A 17,408-nucleotide genomic window follows, 5' to 3' on the forward strand; every position below is an offset into this window, starting at 1 on the left:
TAAACTGATAACTCAGTTCAGATATTCCTTTGCAGATCACAGACTGATGAGGAGGTTGAATGTCAAGTATCGCATTCATCATCGGGGCTGAATTCAGTGCACTTAAAACTGCACCCATGACTGACTACAGAAGAATAGAATCTATGCTGAGAGCATGTATCACATATTCTATTCTAAACTGATGAACTGTTACTAAATACTTGTTAAGCCGTCATATGAGAGCACTGGATCATGATTACCGGCACCTACAATCATGGAAGCAACTGTAAGAATGTCTACTGAGAAAACATTGCCACAGGAATTCACACTCACTTTTTGCTACATACTGACACTGAAAAATAGAAACAGTGAAGAGCGCAGGATTCTATTCATAATGCACTATTGATGGAAACATGGTTAATTCTATGATTAGCTAATGAATAGAGATGAGCGAGCATACTCGGTAAGGAGATATACTCGAGAGAGCATCGCCTTTTTCGAGTACCTGCTGGCTCGTCCCTGAAGATTCGGGGGGGGGGGGGGGGGGCTCAGGGCAGCGAGGGGGAGCTGGGAGGAAAGTGAGAGAGATCCCTCTCTCTCTCCCTCCCGATCCCCTCTGCAACCCCCAGCTCACCTCCATGGCCCCCTCAAATCTTCAGGAACGAGTATATCGCCTTACCGAGTATGCTTGCTCATCTCTACTAATGAACAATTCTATATATTCTTTTTCTTGAAGTGTCATTCACAAAGTTGTTACCTTATGATATGCTTCTTGCCAAATATTATTACTATGGTTCAAATATGATGAGTATGAATGTAAAGTTGGGGAAGTGGAATGCTTTGAACTGAATTAATAATTTGCCTAAGGGGCTTAAAGGGGATGTCCAGTTGTAAACTATTGATGATCTATCCTGGAACCCCTGACAATCAGCTGTAAGCTGGGCCTTTATGCTTGTGCACTGAGCTGATTTCTACAGGAAGCAGACAGCTCTGTTCCCACTGCAGTGGCCAGGCTTGGCATTACAGGCATTGAAGTAAATGGGAACTTGGCCCACAATACTAAGCCTCGTCACTGCCGTGAGAATGGAGTTTTCTGCTTCCTGCAGAAATGAGCTCAGTGCACAAGCATAAAGGCCCAGCTTAGAGCTGATCAGTGGGGATCCCAGGCGGTGGACCTTCGCCAATCTACTACGGATGGGCTATCCTGCTGTTGGGCCCGCATTTAGGCACCACTGTCATCCACATGATGCACATTGCATTCACTCCTCTGCCAGCTCTCTGCTGTCTGCCTGTACATCTCATGCACATTCCCACCTCCTCTCTTAAAGGGCTAGCACAGGCTCCATAAAAACTTATCCCTCTTCAATCCTGTCATAGCATCTGCTATATTAGGTATCCTTCTATATTGGTGCCTAAGGAATTTATTACTATTCATTGTGACAAAACCCCTGTAAGTGTTGCTCTCCGGTTCTGACCTCTGTCTGTTTTCCTGACCATCCTGACTTCTGTAATATATGACCTTGGCTACATTATTGAACTTTTTTTATTTGCATATCACCTGCCCTAACCTTTGCCTGGATATTGTTACTGAAATTGTGCTGCCAGCCCTAACCATTGCTGGTTATACAGACAAGTTTCAGTTCACACCATTAAGTACTGCGCCTCGGCCCGGCACAGCATCAGCAACCACACAACCAAGACTATCTCTGTGAGTAACAGCTTGGAGACCCCGCGGCAAAGACCAAGTCACTCTTGGAGGGGATCAAGGGTGAAAACTGGGGTTCCGCAAGTGCAGCCAAAGTCAAATTGTTGTGCAGCATGATGGATCCACATCTACCTGCCTGACAATATCAGAATATAGAGATCTCATTTATATATACTATTCACAGAAGCCCTTCTTGCTACTGTATATAACAAGTATATTCCTAAAAGAATGGAAAGAGTCTGGGAAGATCCAGAACATTCTAACAGTCCACAACATCAAAGGCACATCAGCAACCATAAATACACAGCGTATCTGCCCCATTGTGAAAACACATAGTAAACACAGTAGGGTGTTAGAAAGACATGAAATGAAAAAACAAAAGCAGTAGATTAGGATTTCATATTAATAGTACTGATATTCCGGGAGGAATGTTGAATTTATTATCAAAGTTATGTTTTTACTTTATATATCTTAACAAGGTAAAGGATGTACCAAAGACCAGCAGCGTTAGAAAGAAGACTGTGGGCATTCCTATGTACACCAAGATAAAAACCCAGGTACCACTGGTATAAATGTATGCTATATGGAGTAACTCATTTAAAGAGGAGTCACCTGCCCATCTATTTATTTATTCAGCACTTTTACAAGAGGAATAATAGGTGAACAGAGCTCTAAGAAGAGATCCAGAGCTGCTCTGTTATGGGAACTACAGGCAGTCACTAAATGAGACAAGCCATGAGAGCGGACAGATCCTCTCTGGGATCAGCTACTAAAATTCACAGACAGAAAATGAGAGTTCCTCAAACTTTTCAAATTTGAAGAACTGAAATAAAAAGTTTTCCAAATTATGCAGAATGCTGCACTGTTAGCAAAAGTAAAAGTACTACTTCTATTGGCTATGCTGAAATTAGACTATGGAAACCAGGATGTTATTTTGGACCACATTTGCATCCTAACCATATGAAGGCAGACCCCAGTACATTGCCATTCTACATGTCTAATTGTAGACCTGAATATAAGCAGTATCTAGACAGAAGCCAACAGGATTCTTCCTGACTCCCTATCATTATGGGGTGCACTCATCTGCTTTTCTATAAGCGCTAAATTGTGTCTGATGTTAATAGTCATTAGAACCATTGTCCTAATTTAACATGTATTGCAAGCATTTCTTCTGATTAACAATGGGATAGAATTTTCTTTTTTTAACATACAATTCCTACTGGTTTATTTGCTCATTGGTTACAACATTCCAAATCCATCTTTGGTAATAGAGAAACAAGCGGATACATAGATGCTTTTATTCCCTGAAATAGAACAACTTATGCCAAAACATCATGAAGCAGCCAGCCCTTCCCAACACAAGCAGAATTGAAATTATATCACAAGTAACTTGTCTGATTTCTGGAGTTTGGCAGAAACATAGAAGTTTGATGACAGAAAAAGAGCACATGGTCCATCTAGTTGGCCCTTATATAATTTCCTTTTGCTCTGAGGATAGATCTATGTTTATCCCAGGCAGCTTAAATTCCCTCACTGTTAATATCCAGCCACGTCTGCTGGCAGTTTGTTCCAAGCATCTACTACTCTTTCAGTAAAATAATATTTTCTCACGCTGCTTCTGATCTTCCCGCAACTAATTTTAGATTGTGTCCCCTTGTTCGGTGTTTACTTTCTTATTAAAAACACTTCTTTCCTGATCCTTACTTAAACTTGATGATTTATCCTTATGATAGGTCATCAAAAATTGATCAGCAATGGTCCACCAGTTGGGATCCTGTCAATCAGCTGTTTAAAAGGGGCCATGATGCTAGGGCAAGTACCGTGGCCTCTTCACTGCAAAATCCGCAGGGCTAACTGCACAGAACAGTGCAGATTTTGGTTTAGAATTTTCCATGACTTGCGGCGCGGAATGTGGAGAATTCCACCGGTGTGAGAGGCTCCTAATAGAGAATCTAAGCTTCATTTCCATTAATTTCTGGGTGGTATGAAGGCAAAACAATAAAAGTGGTAGGAAAGAAAGCAGAAAGAGGATGAAACAGCTCTTGAAATGAAATCCTTAGTTCCTAATTTTCTAGATCAGGTGCAAAACCTGTGCCCCAAGGGCAACATGTGGCCCACAATGCCATTCTGTGCAGCATCCCAACCATCTGGACACAAATGGTGGTGTTTAGGTGGCTACTCACATGTACAGTAGTTTCCATGTCAGAGAGAAAAGAAGTGGCACACAGCAAGAACTGAAAGATACTAATGGTGCATTGTGTAGCCATCTCTAAGTCCCCATATATCAAAAGAACGGGGTCCCTTGACTCCTGTTTGGCACTTCCGAAATGAGTAAATGAGTTAGATAGTAGTTGACTTTCCATGCTGCTCTCTCTATTGCAGTTTATGAGTTGTGAACTAATAGGTTGTTACCATACACCCTACAATGGAAAGCGTTGCATGCATAGATGATCTCCTTCATTCTGAAATGTTGACTGGGAGAGAAGGAGACCCTTATTCTCTCAATAGGTGGCAGTTCTGGAAATGGAACCTACCTCTGTATTGCAGCCCATGGGAGTGTTTCGATATCATAATTTGGCCCTTGGGCCAGAATAGATTATGCTGTGCTATTCTAGAACCACGTGAGTAATAAATGACAAGAATAGGAGACCGATCTTTACAGCTGTTAAACCTGGAATTTCGGCAACAACTGTTATTTGAGAACATATTAACTCTGTAAAAGGGGCAGGTGTATGTAATATTGAGGATTCTGTAGTATTTCAGCTCTTTAGCACATAGTTGCTACTGATTCTAACTACGGAATATAAATGCAGCCAGCCAAATTGAAATCCAATCTTGTTTCCTTTTGTCACATTTCATAGTGCTATTTATTGTTAGTACTGCGATCTGTGTATTGTGATACACAAAGCTGTCACTTATGGTCTCTAGCGCAATACTCGATTATTTTATGCAAGAAGCTTGCTCAACAAGACGAATCATTTAGTAACCAAATAGCTTAGTAGAAAATGGAGATTTTTCCTTGATCTCCTCAGAGAATTCCTGAAAGCTCTCACCGTTAGGGATGCCAGGTCTCTATAAACTTACTGGAGTAATGAGAAAATCTTCTAAATGCAGCCAGTGGCCAATGCTTACCCAATAGATTGCAAATGCCAGTGTATAAAAGCGCCAACATATACAACAAGCAAGGCCAAATTCTAAAGAAGAAATCCAAGAATACAAGCAAGAGAATAAAAAACCTGTTGTAAAACACAAACACGTTTGTTGAAATGACTTGGTGAATATGCAAAAGGACAAGTAATGGAAAGGAGAAATGATATAAACAATAGAGCTTTGTACATTGAAGACTTGAATTTCATGTCTTGTATATTAAAGAAATGGATTCCAGTAAACAAAGTCCACTCCCTTGAAAATAATGTGTAAATCAGATGCGGTGCCCGAAGCACACAGAGCATGAAAAGCTCCATGGAAAGTGGAAAATATTAATAAAAAGAGAAACAAAAAGATACTGTTAGCAAATGATAAGAGGAGCTTCTGGGGAACTAAGTGCAATACTTCTATGTAGAAATCAGCAGCACAGGAAAAAAAAATATGGTGCATTCTGTGCCAGACATAGGTCATAGTAACATAGTATGTTAGGCCCAAAAAACAACATATGTCCATCTAGTTCAGCCTATCCCCCCCCCCCTCCATGTTGATCCAGAGGAAGGCATAAAAAACCCCAATGAGGTAGAAACCAATTTTCCCCATTTAAGGTAGAATAAAATTCCTTCCCAATTTCAGTCTGGCAATCAGAATAATGCCCAGATCACTGACCCTTCTGAAGTAATTAGTGATTATAACAAGTCATCCAGGCCCACTCTTTTAGTGAATTCGCCAACACCACGTCCTCAGGCAGAGAGTTCCATAGTCTCACTGCTCTTACAGTAAAGAACCCCCTTGTATGTCAGTGTAGAAACTTCCTTTCTTCTAGACATAGAAGACGCCCCCTTGTTACAGTCACAGTCCTGGGTATAAACAGATGGTGGGAGAGATCTCTGTATTGTCCCCTGATGTATGTATACATAGTTATTAAGTCGCCCTTCAGCTGTCTTTTTTCTAAACTAAATAACCCCAATAACCTCTGAGTATTGTAGTCTGCCCATATTATTTATCACTTTAGTTGCCCACCTTTCTACCCGCTCAAGCTCTAATATGTCCTTTTTGAGTACCGGTACCCAAAACTGTCCACAATATTCCAAGTGTAGTCTGACTAGTGACTTGCAAAGAGGAAGAACAATGTTCTCGTAATGTGCCCCTAGACCCCTGACCTATCAGCTGTGCGGGCGCATGTTGTCAGTGCCACAATAACACAGAGATTGGAGCAGAAGCCTTTGCGCCGACCTCCGTGTAGTGGCCGACACTAGTAACTGTAGGCACGGGTCTCATTGAAATGAATGAGAGCCGTGCCTGCAGTTATAAGTGTCGGCCACTACATGGGAGATCAGTGCGGAGGCTTCCGCGCCGAATACTCCAAATAATCTGTACTGCGCTTGTCCGACAGCTCGCCATGCGGACCAACCACGCTACAGATTAAAAGAGAAGACAGCAGGTACACGTGAGCGCCACTGCTGGCAGAGCTGGATTCCGCATGCAGAATCTGGCTCTGCCGTGTGCAGAAGGTCTAATAAAGCCTATATACGCCACCCTACATCCCCCTTAAAAAATCTACATATTTATGTTTTACTAACTACTGTTACTACTACTAGTATTCATCAGGTAAAGGCATTTATGGCTGACCCTCCCTGCTGACAGCAGGTACAGAGGTAAATCACCCCTCTACAGTACAGTAATAAGCTGAATATCGCATCAAGTAGCTACCCATCTCAATCCTATGCGGGACCCTTAAATACAAACTTTTATGCAAACAAAGTTCAAACATTGTATAATAAAGACGTTTACAACCTTCTAATATAATTTGAAGGGAACTTATTAAGACACCTGCACCAGTTTTCTGGTGTAAAGAAAGTTGCAAATTTTGGCGCACACCTATTTGCACAAAAAAATGATGCCTTTTTATTTTACATTGCGACACATTTCAAAGAGTAGATCCGGATTAATTTGAGGCATGCTCTCCTGTGGTCTGACAGATTTACTGCCGTTTACACCAAAGGCAGGCATAATCATAGCATAAATCTGCACTCCTAGATTTCACTTTCAAGCACACAGACTAGCAATAGATGTGTCACATTTATTAACAGGTGCATCTTAATAAATTAGGTGCATCTTACTTCAGTGCACTTTATATTAAGACAGGCGTATGGAATGTGTCTTTGTGTTTCAGTTCATTACTAATTTTTAGGATCTCTGTTTGCCAAATGTGAATGAAAACATTTTTGCTTACATCCATAAGATGACAAGAATGTGGACAAGAGCTGATTAGGATCAGTGTTCCATGAACTCCATTGGTGGAAGTTGTGTACGACTCTTAAAACATTCAGCACATCTCGGCCGCAAAACAGGACAAAATGAAACTATTCATTTCAATGGTTCCGTTTGCACTAGTGTGATTCTTAAACGTTAATAGTACGCACGAGAAAAGACAGGACTTGCCCTAACTTTCCGTTTGTTTTTTTCAAACTCGCAAGCAATTGCGCGGAGTTTGAATAGCTAAAAAAAAAAAAACAACCTTGATTCATGTGCTGATACGCTCCGTAGCGGCGAGGGTATTAGCACATGTGTCCATCTGTTTAAGCCTTTAGACGGCTGTTTATCCCTTTCCAATGCAGCTCTTACTAAGACTGGCTGCTGTATAGAAACGGAAGCTCAGGTGGGGGTCAGTACATGGAGAGCTCATTTCTGTTGCAGGGTTATAAAGAAACCGTGACATATTCAAGATGGAAATAGAAAGGCGGATCCTGAAGATCTACTTTATTATTTTGGGTGCACGGAAGCCATAAAAAAATGGCTTCAAAATGGACATAGCCCTTAACAATGCTGTTTCTATACATAGCACATGGAGCAATAGGACACCCGCTGCACTTGAAAGAAGTCTACTTACCCAATAAAAATTATCGAAAAGAAAGAAATCTAGTTCTCCCTCCAGCAATCTCTTATTCTTATGCAAGACATCTTTTTTTAATTGTAAGAATCTGGTCCTGTAATAATTTGTACATTCAGGAAAAGCATCTGCTCGGAGGACAGAATCTCTAGATAAACACATTACCTGTTACTATTACATCAAAGCATCACAGCTGCAGATACACTAGATGAAGAATTCACATGTTTTACTAGGAGGGTCCAAACAGACAGATGTTGGTGTCCCGTGACAACCACAGGATTCTAAACAGCCCTTCCCTTCTTAGCTGTATCTCCGAGGAGAGGAAATTGGCTGCAACATCAGTTTCTCTAAATAGAACATTATTAAACGGGGTTTAAAAAACTGATCAGACGAATGTACAATATAAAGAAGCCCCAGGACTTATCGGCCCCCCTGATGTGTCTTTTTTCAGTAAATACTTAACACTCCATATAGAATAAGAATGTTAGAGCAGCACTAGAAAGTTGCAGACACTTGTTGCAAAAAAAAGACTTTCTCAAGGAGAGGCATAACAAACTTTACTGTTACAGCCTCTTAAGGTGGTACAATATGCTTAAAGGTTTATCTCGCAATTTGTGGGTAGAGTTTCTTGAACAGCAAACAAAGATCTGGTACCGTGTTAGCCAGTAGAGCAAAATGTGATTGTTCTCAGCAAGAGAAACGACGTAATCTTGTAGATATGATACCTTTTAATGGCTAACAAAAATACATGATGTAATAATAGCGAGCTTTCGTACCAACGCAGGGTACTTCTTCCGGCTTAAATGGATTGGATCTGATCCAATCCATTTAAGCCGGAAGAAGTACCCTGCGTTGGTACGAAAGCTCGCTATTATTACATCATGTATTTTTGTTAGCCATTAAAAGGTATCATATCTACAAGATTACGTCGTTTCTCTTGCTGAGAACAATCACATTGAACAGCAAAATAACTATAGACCCAAATGCGGCGGTCCTCTGCTGCAGCCTGGAGGAATGTATGTCACACCACAAATCCTCCAAGAGGTCAGGTTACACCCAAGATAGCCCTTGCCCAAATCTTTATTCCCCTGTGTGTCTATGGTTGGCTACCGCCTACTATAACATGCCCACTTGGGCACTGGGTTGCCCCTGCCTCATACACTGGTTACCAGTAGATACATTCTCTATCTTCCTTGGCCCAAACCTTGACTCAGTCTCACAGCAGATTTCCAAAACTCACTTACACCTTGTTGCGCACAAACTCACTTGTGAGGTGTCAAAACACTCAAACTACAGCTCCACCTACAGACTCAGCAGCGTAAGACTATGTTCACATGGGGCAGTTTTTGCTGCAGAGGGTCCGCAGTGGACATCCCGCAGCACAAAATCTGTACCATTTGGTTGAGACTTTAATGCTGATTCTGAGGCAGAATTCAACCTGTCACTTGAAGACGTGGAATCTACACCGCAAATCAGCTGCTTTATTTGACAGGCTGCGGATCTAAAATCTGAACCACAGGAAGATTCCCCCTCATGGATTTTGTGCAAATGTTTTCCCACACTATGTAGACGAGCTTTTCAGAATCTTATCCACTTTTATGCTGCTGTAAATGCTACAGAAAAACAGTCCGGAGGAAAAACCTGCAGTAAATCCGCCCCGTGTAAACATGGCGTAAGGCGTCCAGTATTCACTGTCAGTTTCAGCACAGAACAATGCCCCCCTCTGACTTGAACCATGCTGCTCCTAGAGAATGGCATCCAGGAACGTGGTTCCTAGTGTCCTCACTAACACAGCAATGGCACCACCACTGAAATATTTCATCATCATCATGACCACAGTAGTGCATTTTGTAAGGGGGAAAGTGTGGGACACACACAGTTCCCACTCCCTCAACCCCACACACTTCCATACATTGTAAGGGGTAATAATAGAGAGAAGGCACAATATACATTTCTATGAATAAATACGCCACAATTGTGATTTCAATGTGAATACAAGTAGTTACTAAAACGGACATGTCAGTAGAACGGACAGGTACTCTTTATAATAAGGGAAGACTGTCAATAACGAATAAGTATGGTTTATAAATGTTGTGCCAAGTTATAAAGTTATCCCCTATCCACAGACCGTCACACAGGCGTGCCCCCGCTACATTCACGTTGATAACAGCGCCTTAGATCACTGAGTTCAAGCGCTTCAACAATCTCTGGTGCCGTCACTGAAGTGAATGGAGCAGCTTCTGCGCAACGTCTACTCCATTCCCTTGGGAACCATCCAGATCCCCTGATCTCGGGATCAGTGAAGGCCACAGCAGTCATAAAGTTAACCCCTATCATGTGAATAGCAGATAACTTTATAACTTGCCACAACCTCTTTAACTCTACTTTTAGTACAAGTTCAGCCTTATCTTTGTGGAAATACTATATCATATACTAAGCAGTCACCCTGCTCATAAATACCATACTTCCCTGAAAATAAGACACTGCCTTATATTATTTTTTGCCCCAAAAGAGGCCCAGTGTCTTATTTTGGGGGGGATGTCTTAATACTTACCCAGCCGTCGGTGTTCGGGTCCCCCCTGCTGGGCTGTAGCGCTCTGGCAGGCTTCCGTGTAGTCCTCAGTGCTGAGCGAGCATTCTCTTCCTGGTAACGGGGCTTGAATACCCCACCTCCAGCAAAAGTTTTCTGTGATTGCTTTAAGAGCACCGTGGCTCAGCCAATCAGAACCGGCGCTCGATGAACCAATCACAACCATTCAACAATATCATTCACAGAATGACTGTGGTTAGTTCATCACGCCAGCTCTGATTGGCGGAGCCACGGTGCTCATGATTCAATCACAGCAATCTCTTGCTGAAGGCGGGGTATTCAAGCCCTGTTACCAGGAAGAGAATGCTTGCTCAGCGCTGAGGACTACATGGAAGACTGATGGAGCGCCGTCGTCCAGTGTGAGGAACTCAGACGCCACTTGCTAGATGAGTATTGTTTTTCTTTTCATGTAGTGTAGCTAGGGCATATTTTTGTGGAGGGTTTATATTTCAAGCCCCCCCAAACAAAAAAAAACCCCAAACAAAAAACTGGGTAGGGCTTATTATCAGGGTAGGGCTTATTTTCAGGAAAACTCTGTATGGTGGGTATGCGAGTGGCTGTTTAGCAGTATGTTTCAACTTTGCATCCTCGCTTATAGAGCATTTTGCCTTTTTCTACATGCTGGAGGGAATTGGTGTGTGAACCTGCCCTTGTATGAATATCTAGACATGGAAGCACTTTTTTTTTAATGGTTGCAATTGAAAATTTGCTCTGATTTGCCTCATCTAACAGATAAATGTAGCATTTAATCATGGAAAACATAAGATTAAAAAAAACCTAAAAAATTGATAAAGAATACATTAATGTGACTGCGCCTATAGCTTGTTGCAATATTTGCTGCATTTCTGGCGAATAATGTTGCATCATGTTTTAGACATATTTATGAAGCAAATATATCACAAAAAATAATCCATTGTGCTAAGTGTGAAGATGTGTGGCTTACTGGAAAATGGAAGTGGCTTAAATATCGCAACGTGTCCAAATTCTGCTCCAAACAAAGCCAACCAATAGGGTTTAGACAAAAGCTACAGAAGATTTACCAAATCTATCACCCAGCATGCACCACAGTGACAAATTTACTGCATTTTTGACTGTCTACCTATTAGACCGGGTTAGCAAATCTGTCCCATAACCGCTATAGCGATGCAGGATGGATCAGTGACCCAAACAAATCAAACTACAAAGAATCCATGGATGGATTCCTGCAGATAAACATGACATAGTCTGAGCTCCCCAGCACCATGTGTAGGTATGAGACGTGGCTTTAATTTCCTCCAGATGGAAACATGGAAGAATGGGGAGAGATGAAATAAAGGAAGTGCTGGTAATTGATTAATGGGGATTTTATTTGGGCAGTATGTGGACTGCATACAAAGCTTGTATAGCAGTTCTTCAATGGCTTATGGGGTCCGGTAGAGGAGGGCTGTTAAGTGGTTGCAAATGTACTTTTTTGTCTTTGGTAAACACAGACAATCCCAACGAATTATCATAGAGAGAGGCTTTCATGATATTGAATTTCTATGAGCGTGAATGTAAGTTAATGCATAGCTGGCTGTGTATAATCACATTGCTCAACTCAGCAGAGCCAGCAATCAGGAACAGCATTCACCAGAGTCCCACGTTCGGCTCCTTTAAGTATGTTGTAAGAAAGTTTAAAAAGGACCATATGAAACATGCGCCTACCAGATCCATAGAACAGAGGAAATATTTTTTAGCATGCCAGAGTGGTGAGACTACATTTGAATTCTTTATTAACCATTTCCTGAACCTGGAAATAATTCTGCTGTTTTAAGACGGCATATAAGGCAAAAGTCTACAATATGAACATTGTATGCAGCTATTAAAGGGGTTGTCCGGTTGTAAACTACTTATGGCCTATCCTGAGGATAAGTCATCAGTACTAGGTTGGCAGGGGGCCCAGACAACAGACCCCACCAATCAGCTGCTTGATGGGCTGATGCACTTGTGTACTGAACTGAATTCTGCAGGATGCAAAAAGCTCAGTCATTACTGTAGTGGCCAAGCTTGGTATTGCATGTTCCCGTTGAAATACATGTAAACTTTGCCTGCAATACTAAACCTGGCCACCACAGTAAGAACGGAGCTGTCTGCTTCATATATAAGTCAACCCAGTGCAAAACCATACCAGCCTGACAAACAGCTCATTGGCAGGGGGTCCCAGGACATACCATATAAATTCCCATTATTATGCAGCTATGACACTGTGTCCATGAACCAGGAGGACCAGGATGAACAGTGTTATAGCTCCTGAAATGATAGGAGAGTATTTGAAATTTGGTGCAGTAGGTGGAATTGGGCGATACATAGCAAATAAGTGAACTTAAGCAAAGCAATAATAACTTTACAGTTTATCACCAATAATCAATGACAGCTCTCTACCAGCAAATGAACTTGCTTCAATCTTGCAGCTCGCCATTACTCACGCAATGCAGTATAAACACTATGGCAACCAGACCTGTACTTAAAGGTAACCTGTCGTCAACTATAAGCACCATAAAATAAGTTACGGTGGCTGCACCTCCAGACAGAGTTTCCGTCACAGATGCAGCTGCAAATACCGAAAAATGCAGATACCGGCATGCAGCGCATTTTCTTCCGTCCCAAAACCGGACAGCTGGGCGGAAAGGGGGCAGATCATATTATAGTCAATGGGGTCCACCCGGCGCTGTTAGTTTCCATTATATTGCCACTAAACTTTAACTCATTGGAAACATCCTGAAGCTAATCCCATGTTAGAAAAAAGTCATGTAGGATTTTTGGTAATTTTGTCTATGTGTATTTTTTTCTGGCATTTATGTCTATAAGGAAGCCAATGGTAAAAAAAAATGATGGAAAGTTATACCTCAGACATACTGCATTAAAAAAAAATGGTGTCAACCCCAAAAAAAACAAAAAACGGTATGAGGGAAACGTATTGAGAGATTTGTACCACTTTTATGATGCCAAAAAGTTGCCACTTCACTCTTGAAACGTGAGTGGGGTTTAGCAGGAGTGGACATGGTCAACCCAAGATAAATGTATTATGTTTTAAGCCAAAAAAATGGAACAAACAGCGGCACAAATCTACAAGTATAGCAGTCATAGTTTTAATTCTTCGCCTTTAGGACAACCTAAGCTGCCCCAAAGTTATTAAGGACATAGCCGGTTATTAAATCTAGTTAATTTTACTCCAACACATTTTAGATTAAGACCAGCATAAGAAATAGCAGTCTTAATAAAGCCCCCCCCCCCCCTCAGTACGTAGATCTTACAATATTATACTGTAAGCTTAAAACATCTGCAAAATTATTTTTGAAAAAAAGCAAGATGCTGTGAAAAAGAACACAACAAAACTTTACAGAAGTGTGAATTCAGCCTTAGGCCACTTATTTTTACTCCGTATTTAGTTTGTGTCTTGTGGACCATAGTAAGGAGCAAATGTTAATCTATTAGCCGTATCTTACGACCACAGCATGCACTACTTTTGTCCATTTTTGCTCTGCATTTGCACTCATTGGTAGTATTTTCCATTGGGCAAATATGGATCTGGATAGCAAATATGGAAGCACGTACAGATCAAACGATGATGAAATACCGGTGACATACAGTTGTAAGGTCATCTGTAAGACGCCCGTATTATGGATCCGTATTACAGACGCATGACAATATGTTCATGTGAAACTGACCTTGTGTTGGAAGTGATGTGTGACTTCCCAATTACCAAGTATCCCTCATGCTTGATACACAAGAATTATAATGAATGCACAAGGATTCAGTACAAGAATGCTCAGACCTCATTATGAGTCCACATTATGGACCGGCAGGCGATCTTTGTGTCACTCTATAATGAAGCACTGTATTCTCCTTGATAAGCAATGCTTCTAGGGAAGAATACCTTCTTAACTATGTTATATGCCAACATTAAACTAAGAAATAGTTAGTATTAGAATAGTGATATTAGTTTAAGTTAAAACAGATGTCTTTGACTGTATTTTAGTTCGATGAGTAATATTTCCTACTTCAACTACGAGGAACTTGTAGTCAATGACCTTTCCGTCTCTGGTTTCCAAAGCAGAGATATGTATGTTGCATGACCTTACTCACCACCCTCCAACTACCTAAAGTAAGGGGCTAGAAGGTATCCTGTGATAGTTAGCTGGAGAAATACATATTCTAGTACCCAAGGCACAATTAAGTTTGTACATGATATACTCAACACACAAGGTTTCCCTTATTTCTACACTAAGAATAGCAGGATCTGTTTGTGACTACTTTGTGTAACCGCATACATCTCTTATAGACATTCGCAATCAGCTGTTTCTGGAATAACACTTGTTAGCCATTCCACTATAAAGGCTCTCTGGTAACTTACGCCAGTGTTGGTTGACAGTGGATCTGGTTCCAGTTACATCTGTACTGAGACTGGATAAAACTCTCAGACCCGTCCATGACAGTGCAGCTGACATTCTTGTTCACGATGTAAGCACACCAGTTCCTATGGAAAAGAACCAAATAGAAGCAGGAGATCTGTTAGTCAACAATAGGCATCATTTCTACATTCTTACATTGTAAAGTCATTGTCACACAAGACTACTGAAGAGCAGTCAAATTTATAAAGTCTTCTCCTAAACTCACACATATTTTGCAGTCAAATGTGCTGCCCTACTTAAAAGAACTGGAGAACCTTCCATAAGAAGTTGGTCTGGAAAAAGAATTTACATCGTCACCAGGTCAATGTGAAGAACTAGCATCATTAGCTGTAAAAATTAGTGGGAATAAGACTTGGCCAGGGCGTGGTAGCACCAACTAGTTATGTTCATTATCGAGGGTGGCTCCCTCTGTTGCCTTCTAACAATCCCCAAGGCCCAACATTCCTGTACATGTGTGCTGTTGTATACTCTATATCTGATGGAGCATCTGTCCATAGCTACTAGCCTCACACAAAACCGCTCCCTATTTGCAAAAGGAGGCACCATGCTTTATTAGACATTGGTCACATAACACAAAAAAGCTAGCAGCGTTTAAAAGCTAAAGGTGTACTCCGACTTCAGTCAATTCTTGCATATTCACAGGTGGGGTCCTCTGATGACTCCCTAAAGCAAGCGAAGACAGCCTACAGGAGGAGATAAAAGAGACACCTACAGAAGGTGCTAACTTGGCTGTTTCTGTAACTTCAATAGACTTCAATGGAGAGAACTGCATACATTAAGACATACCAATCTATTTGTGCGATGGCCAATGACCACCTTACCTTGTCAAACCAGGCTCATAGCACTCCACCTGTGGAGATGTCACAAATGTCTGACATAGGAATACCCCACATTTAAGTAGCTTACACTGAAAACACTCAGTGATTTCACCACAATTTTTAATAGACCATACAAACTATCCTAAACTCATATATTAACCACCTTCTAATAATTGTTTTAAGAAAAGCATTTTTTCCGTAAGCATTACCAAGCAATAGGTGTCTGCACTGTGTATGATCATCAAAGAGTTTTTAGCAGGTAGTCTGTAATCTATCAGTAAGGTCCTTTAATTAGTTTAACAATTCAGCCTTAGGTTACATTTTTCATTAGCTAGTCATCAACTGTATAAGTTTTATTGCAAAAAACATATCAAAAATGTATTAGTTGATGTACCCAAAGACCATAATTGCTAAAACATAGTTCAAAAGTGCATACTTTGACCTTCTTTACATTTGTGTACTTTATTGTGGGTTAGAAAAGCATACCATAGCATACTGTTTGGTCCCAGAAAAAAAAGTATGCTTGATGTATAGATTGTTTACATTATAGTCAATAGGAAACATATGTAAACATTAAGCTTAACGTTTCCATACATTAAAGTATATGTTTTCTGTTCTCAAGTGCCTAAAAAGGGTTCAACTACAAAGCTTCCTTTCAGTGAAAGACTTTACAATGAAAACAGATACTTTTCATGGAAAAGATAGACAGAAACATGGAAACGTGTGACTATATGCTTAACATATACGCTAAAGAAGTACAGGCATGCTTAAACCGGAATAAATCTATATGTTTTTTCATGTACATTTTATATAATACATGTACATCAAAAGCATGACGTGAACAGTCCCTTACAATGTAAAGATAGACAGAAGTTCTGACATCTTGATCTGAGACAAAGGTAATGAGCAGCCCCCTTGTGGAAACACATCATTCATATATATATAAATATATATGATTGTCTCCTTTCTAATATCCGCATATATTACGCTTTGAGATATTTCCCACTTACATCTACACCTCCCAATACTGTGCAGCTGCATCCAGTGATTCTGTGGGTGTTAGGGCCAGAAAAAGTTCTTAACTCCAACTATATTCACAGTTCAGAATAACTAAGCAGAAGAGGATCAATGCAGATCCTAGCAGTAAGTCATAGAGAACTCTGATACATTGTATGTATTTGTAACACTCCCGTTCTTATTAAGCAGCACTTACTTGCCCCTCTGGCCAGGACGATGGTAGGTGAGGTGTGGGGTGGCTTCTGTCAGGAAACATCCAGAAAAGACCACAAAGAGCACAGTCCACAGAGTGGTGGGTCCTGCAGCAGCCCTCCCTGACTGCTGCATCAGCTCAGAAGCCATCTAATGCTCTGGAGGAAACTTCTGAGCAGGACTGAGCTCCACAAAGTCCACACAGAGCAGAGACTTGGAGAAGACTGCACAAGTGATGGGATGTGCCTGGAGATCTTGTGTCCTGCTCTGTGTAGAGCCCAGCTCTGCTTCATCCTTCCTCTCCACACCTCCTCCTCCCCTTGAGGTCCTCCTGACGTCATATCTCCTAGATTAGCTGCCTTCTCCTCACTCCTAGGAGTAGTTGGGTTGTGTGTGGTGGCAGCAGTTGTTCCCTGGTCTCATTGATATAAAGTAGGTCTCACTCCATGTAGGGCTATGCTGGAGTTATGGGCACAGGCTGCTGCTGCTGCCTCCCTTCTTTGGGAAGCTGCCTGTGTTGCTTTATAGTAATAATGGACTTAGTCTGTTACTTTGGATTATGCTGTTCCCTGACTTCAGTCACTGCTGCCAAAGCACACAAAGTAACCCATGAACAGAAACTGGGGATGATGTCATAACA

At 41.2% G+C, this 17,408-nt stretch overlaps 1 protein-coding gene across 1 annotated transcript in view; it reads right to left on the reverse strand.

The window, feature by feature from the left end:
• EMILIN2 (elastin microfibril interfacer 2) overlaps positions 1–17,141 on the reverse strand; it is a 57,448-nt gene extending 40,307 nt beyond the window's left edge. The window contains exons 1-2 of the mRNA XM_066579607.1: positions 16,773–17,141; positions 14,684–14,806 (exon numbers count right to left, since the gene is read on the reverse strand). Coding sequence (XP_066435704.1) covers positions 14,684–14,806; positions 16,773–16,918 — 269 coding nt within the window. The 5' untranslated portion in view covers positions 16,919–17,141. The remainder of the gene's footprint in view (positions 1–14,683; positions 14,807–16,772) is intronic.
• Between the last annotated feature and the right edge of the window lie 267 nt (positions 17,142–17,408).

This window comes from Eleutherodactylus coqui, chromosome 9, assembly GCF_035609145.1.
Source record: "Eleutherodactylus coqui strain aEleCoq1 chromosome 9, aEleCoq1.hap1, whole genome shotgun sequence".
NCBI lineage: Eukaryota > Metazoa > Chordata > Amphibia > Anura > Eleutherodactylidae > Eleutherodactylus > Eleutherodactylus coqui.